Raw genomic sequence first — 6,016 nt, 5'->3', positions numbered from 1 at the left:
CCTCCCTGGAGGTACTCAAGGCCAGGTTGGATGAGGCCTTGAGCAACCTGGTCCAGTGGAAAGTGTCCCTGCCTATGGCAAGGGGTTTGGAACTAGATGATTTTTAAGGTCCCTTCCAACCCAAACCATTCTATGAATCTATATCCAAGCCTTATCAGTGTCACCCTAAAATGTCACCCTTGTCCTATCACCCAAGGGGCTAGTGGAGGGCTTGATGCACTCTGCTGTTGCAGGACATCCCCAGACAGCCCTGTTTTTGTGCTCAAAGGCAGCCTCAGAGAGGTAGGGGCCAGCACACCATGGCTGTAAAACCTTCAGCTGCTGGGAGAGCTGAGCTCTGGGTTTCTGGCTGTTGCTGCTTCTGGAGCTTGTGGCTGTTCCAAGGTGATGGAAAAACATCCGTGATCCAGAAGACGTGGAATTAATGAGTGTGTGTCCCACCCCCAGCCTGCTTGGGTTATAAAACCCAAGAAACAGGAAACTCCAGCATCCTGTTTAGCATCTCAATGTTCAAGTTGGCAGCAGGGACAAAGCAAAGGAGGCCAAGGGATATGGGACCATGCTGGGGCTGGGGAATGAGCCTGGCACAGCAGCTCTGGACTGCTTGGGAGGGCCTGTTCTATGACTTCCTTTTGCCTAAGTGCCACCAGAGCCTTTCCTGCAAGAGCAAAAGCCAAAGTCCAGCTCAGCTGGGATCTTGCTCCTGCAGACTGTGTCCCCTAAGCATGACTGAGAGAAGACAATGGGGAATGGCATAGGAGGCAGTGTATGACTACCCATATACCTAGAGGGTAGTATGTCCCATCCCTGGAACCGTTTGGGGCTCTGAGCAACCTGCTCTAGTTGGAGATGACTCTGATGACTGCAGGTTGGGTGAACCTTTAGAGATCCCTTCCAACCAATCCCATTCTGTAATTCTCTGACTGGGGGAATTTCAGGGCTGTGAGCAGCTCTCTCCCCAGCCCAGCATCTCACCTGTTTGTGTCTGTGCCCACAGCCCATCCAGAGAGCACACCTGGCCTGCCCATGGCGAGCAACAACACTGCCAGCATAGCGCAAGCCCGCAAGCTGGTGGAGCAGCTGAAGATGGAAGCCAACATCGACAGGATAAAGGTAGCCTGGCTCAGGAGCTGCCTGCTGGCTCAGAGGGATGCTGCAGGTTGATGCCTGCAACTAAACAGCCAGCAAAAGCATGTTGTGGGAGCTGGGATGTGGTGCTGGGCAATGTTTGTTGAGGTTTAACGGGTTGAGGTGCTGTAAATTATCTATAGACAGGTCAAGGAAGGTGCTGAAGAGTCTGGAGAACATGTCTGGTGGGGAGCAGATGAGGGAGCTGGGGTTGTTCAGCCTGGAGAAGAGGAGGTTGAGGGGAGACCTCATTGCTCTCTAGGACTCCCTGAAAGGAGGTTGGAGTGAGGTGGGGGTCAGTCTCGTCTCCCAAGGAACAAGTGACAGAACAAGAGGAAACGGCCTCAAGTCGCCCCAGGGGAGGTTTAGGTTGGACTCAAGGAGAATTGTCTTCTCCAAAAGGATTGTCAAGGCCTGGAACAGGCTGCCTGGGGGAGTGGTGGAGTCCCCATTCCTGAAGGGATTTCAAAGCTGTGCAGATGTGGTCCTGAGAGATGTGGTTTAGTGGTGACCTGGCAGTGCTGCATTAGAGGTTGGACTTGATGATCTTAAAGGTCTTTTCCAAATAAAATTATTTCATGATTCTATACATGCTCCCAATGGCCATGACTGTAGTCAGCAGGAGATGCTCACCTGTAGAAGTCTCACCTGGAGCCCTGCTGGGGTGTGTGAAGGAGTGACTGTGCCCAAGCATCTCACCTTCTCAAGAACAGGTCAAACCACTGCTGTTCATCACAGCTGCAGTTAAAACTGTCCCTTGGGCAGTGCTCAGTGCTCAGCCTTGAAGATAGCAGGGAAACTCTAGAATTAAAGTTCTCCTCATACCTCTTTCCTAAGGAAAACTCAGTCTTGCTGGGAGGTGTTTTTTCTGCTCTGACCCTTTCTGCTCCACCCTGGTGGAACTGCTGCTTTGGGACATGGAATCAAGCTTGAGAGCTCAGAGGACTTGTGATCTGCACTGAGCTCAGGGGATTTGCGTTCTCCACCAATGTGTTTTTGGACAACAGTTGGTCCTGCAGAGAGAGGAGTCTGAAGCATGTCTAGGTGCTTGCAAGCAAAACTTCACCTCTGAGGGCTGAGGTGAGCTCTGGCAGCTGAGGAGTTGTTGCCATGCCCTGAATAAATAGATGAGTTGGTGGCTGTGGACAGCGGCTGTGGACATCCCTGCTGAGGGATGGGAAGGAGAGCTGGCACGGATGTTGTGTCTGCTTAGGTCTATGATCAAGTCAAGTGAAGGATGTGGATGGGTGAAGGATGTGAAGGATATTCACAGGAGAATTCCCTGCCAGGTGAGCTCTGAGCTCAGGCACACCCTGCCAAGGTGAAGAACCAGCCCTAAAGGGATGTCAATATGGTCTCTGGCCAGGCTATGTTCTATACCCTGGTTTTGGGATGCTGCGAGCTCAGCCCCACCACTGGGATCTCTTGGGGTGGGATGTCCCCAGCACAGCCTGTCCATAATGTGGGGCTCCTTCTATTCCAGGTGTCAAAAGCAGCAGCAGACCTGATGGCGTACTGTGAAGCCCATGCCAAGGAGGACCCATTATTGACCCCCGTCCCAGCCTCAGAAAACCCCTTTAGAGAGAAGAAGTTCTTCTGTGTGATCCTGTAAACCCTTGAGGAGCCTGACCAGCACTCAGGCCACCCTGAACACTGATGTAGAGATTTTAGGAACGGGGGACAACCTGCTAAGTCCACAGAATTTAAACAAAAATAAGTAAAATATACGGCCTGGAAGCTCCAGAGATGTGCATGTTTAAAGAACCTGGCCACCTTTTGGGGGGAATAAGATGATCTGCATTGATGAGGCAAAAGATCTGAAGTCTGTAGAGTTGCCTAGAAAGAAAAAAAAAAAAAAAAAGGAAAAAAAAAGGGAAAAAAAAAAATAAAAAAAAAATATTGTAAAGAATAAATTCGTGTCACTTTCCTGCTCACCAAATTGTTTGTTCCATATTTAAAGCACCAGAAGTTGTGCTGAGCAAAGTAACTGCTATGGATTGTGTATAAACCTTCTCAGAATGGTATTGTTGGTCACTTTCCAAACTTTGTTTCCAACCTTTTCTCGGTTTCAGTTGTCAGATATCTAGAGACAGGTTAGATGATGATGACATTACTCGATGTTTGGTCTCGTGGTTTTTTTTCCCTTCTGGTGGCAGCGCAGCGCAGGGGTTGAGGAACCCCAAGGTGGGTCAACAAAGGAACCAACAGCTTCTGCCTGCTCCCTGAGTGCTGGTGGTTCCATGTTTCCAGCAAATCCCTCCTTTCTAACATTTTGTCCATAGTTAGCTTCAGCTAAGTGAGTCCTGTGTTGTGGCTGGTGCTTCATACTCCTGTGACGGTGTTTGGTGGTAGTGCATCTGTTCATCCGCTCCAGACTTTTCTTTTCTATCATTTGGACGTCATGTGCTGGTGGGAGAAGCAGTAGGGAGGACAAGAAGATAATTCTGAAAGCAAAGACAACTCCTGTGATGCCTTAGACGTGCCTGAAATACCTCCTGCATTGCAGTAGGTGCCAACCCCTGGGTGCAAGGGCTTGGGGAGGGCCCAGACATTGTGGGGTAGCAAGAAAGCTGAAAATCAAAGTTAATCACTTCCTTCCAGGTCTTTCCTCTTCTCCTACACCTCTGTGCCTCTGTCCTCCTCGCTTGGTCCCTGTCCTGCTCTTTTGGCTTCCCAGCAGCATCTCCTTTCCATGGGACTGGCTTGGGATGTTGTCCCATGGTGGCATCCTGCCCTATGTGGGCACTCTGCCCTGTGGGGCGATGCTGCCCTACCAGAAGGCAAGTTGCCCAGAGAGGTGGTAGATGCCCCATCCCTGGGAACATTCCAGGTCAGGTTGTTCAGCGCTCTGAGCAACCTGCTCTAGTCGCAGATGCCCCTGCTCAGTGCAGAGGGGTTGGACTAGAAGACCTTTAAAAGTCCCTTCCAACCCAAACCAGTCTGTGATTCTGTACAGATTCTCTGGGACATTGTTCTACAGAGGGATGCTGGCCTGCCGTGGGATGCTGCTCCATGGAGGGATGTTCCTCCACCATGGGATGTTGCCCTGTGGTGAGATGCTGTCCCATGGTCAGATGCTTCCCCACAGTGGTTTGCTCCTCAACCATTGGATGCTGGCCTACCACGGGATGCTGTTCCACCACAAAATGCTGACCCACAGTGGGATGCTGACCCATGGTGGGATGCTGGTCTGTGGTGAGATGCTTCTGTCCCTTCTTGTACCCACCAGCTCTCCTGTTTGCCCTGACATGATGGGTAGGGGCAGGGGAGCACCTTAGGGAGCCATGGGGCCACCCCTTCAAGGAGGTGCCTGATACCTTGTTTACGCACAGCCTGAGCTCCACATCAGGCTGGGGAAATTCTTCCTAGGCCCAGGTCATCCACAGTCAGCATTTAGGGGGACACAAGTCACCATTTTTGGCTCCACCTCAGGTTAATGCTTTGGTGGATGAGGCTTGTCTCTCCTTTCCCTGCAGAACACCTCCTGGCTTTCCCCACTCATCTATAACCCCTGAGAAACTTTGGGAATTGTAACTTAGGGATCAAAATTAGGTGAGCATCCCCTAGGGGTTTGAGGTCTGCAGTGACCACGGTAAACCATATTAGCTTAACAATCCCTATGGATTCAAGAGGGCAATAGTCTTTGGGTACTTTTCTGGTGACTCTTTCTAGCCTGTAAGAAGTGCATTTTGGTTTTTCTACCTTTTCATACTCTTTTTCTAGTCTTCTCCAGAGAAGACCAGTTGTTCTTACACTGGATTCAAACCTTTTTTGGCACCTGGGAACGTTTATACAACACAAGTAGCCTAGATGGCCCCAAGCCCTCCCCTGGTGGCTTTCCACCCTCCCCAACCTTCTTGTTCTGACCTTTTTTCCAACAGCTCACGCAGCTTTAGGATGAAGGATGGATGAAGTTGTTCACTCTGCAGCTGGTTTCACTCTGGGTGTTCCAAAGCAGAGGTTTCCAACCCCCACCCCGGGTTTTTCTTTTCTTTTTACTGCTGATTTACCATCACAGAGAGTGAAGCACAGCCGGTCTGACCCTGAGGGGGCGGCTGGTGGTGGTGGGGGCTCCCACCCCACCCTACCCCTTCTCAAACGCTGTCATGAAGTGGTTTGTAAGAATTTTTTTAACAACTTAACGTATTTTACAACTCAAATTCTTAATAAAGAAACAAAGATATCAAGCTGCATGAAGAGTAAACATGTTGGGGGGGGGAGGGGGAATTTTGAATCAGCCTAAGCTACTCATGGAAGGTGTTTTTATGTTGCTGCTCTTGATTTTTCTGTTGGTAGTGGTGTTGACGTTGGTGTGCTGCCAGGTATTTCACCTCAATATTTCTGTTTACACAGATATGCCTTTGTTAGCCAAGTAGTGATCTCCTGCCAAGATCATTTCCACACCCCCAGTCCCCCCCCTTACCCCCGAACTTCTCCTCACAACCAAAATACCACTCGTCTCCATCCTGGTGCTGGATTTCCAGCGTGGTATCAAATGCCATTCCACCCTACCCCCAGGCTTCTAAAGAAGTAATGGAAAAGGACTTTTTGGGTTTGACTGCCAAGGTTGATGGGAGCGAGTTTGTCCCTCCAGTGCCAAGCTGATGCTGCCAATCTTTTGGGGAGGGGGCGGCTGTAACCGCAAGCCAGTGTGGGGAGGAGGTCGGCGTTGTGATGTAGCTCATCCCCATCCCAGATGCTCTGTGTGTACTCGTTGGAAATAAAATTTTGGATTTGTTTCAAGCCTTTGGAGATGATGTTCTTTATCCGTGGGTTCTTCGGGCAGGTGGGTTCCCGCCTTGGTTGCAGCTGGGTCCTGTTCCAAATGGGTTTAGGGGTTCTCCCTGCTGAGCTGGGGGGTCTGGCAGGACCTTTGGTGCCCATCAAC

At 50.4% G+C, this 6,016-nt stretch overlaps 1 protein-coding gene across 1 annotated transcript; it reads left to right on the top strand.

Annotated features, from left to right (window-relative positions):
- Positions 1 to 1,026: 1,026 nt before the first annotated feature.
- On the top strand, positions 1,027 to 2,740 carry GNG2 (G protein subunit gamma 2). Its single transcript, XM_054400183.1, has 2 exons — positions 1,027 to 1,113; positions 2,612 to 2,740. The coding sequence occupies exons 1-2, from the start codon at positions 1,027 to 1,029 to the stop codon at positions 2,738 to 2,740; spliced, it is 216 nt and encodes a 71-aa protein (XP_054256158.1).
- The last annotated feature ends 3,276 nt before the right edge of the window (positions 2,741 to 6,016 follow it).

The sequence above is a fragment of the Indicator indicator genome, chromosome 4 (genome assembly GCF_027791375.1).
Source record: "Indicator indicator isolate 239-I01 chromosome 4, UM_Iind_1.1, whole genome shotgun sequence".
Taxonomy (NCBI): Eukaryota; Metazoa; Chordata; class Aves; order Piciformes; family Indicatoridae; genus Indicator; species Indicator indicator.
The sequence above is the reverse complement of the archived record's forward strand: the minus strand, read 5'-3'. Positions and strand labels throughout refer to the sequence as shown.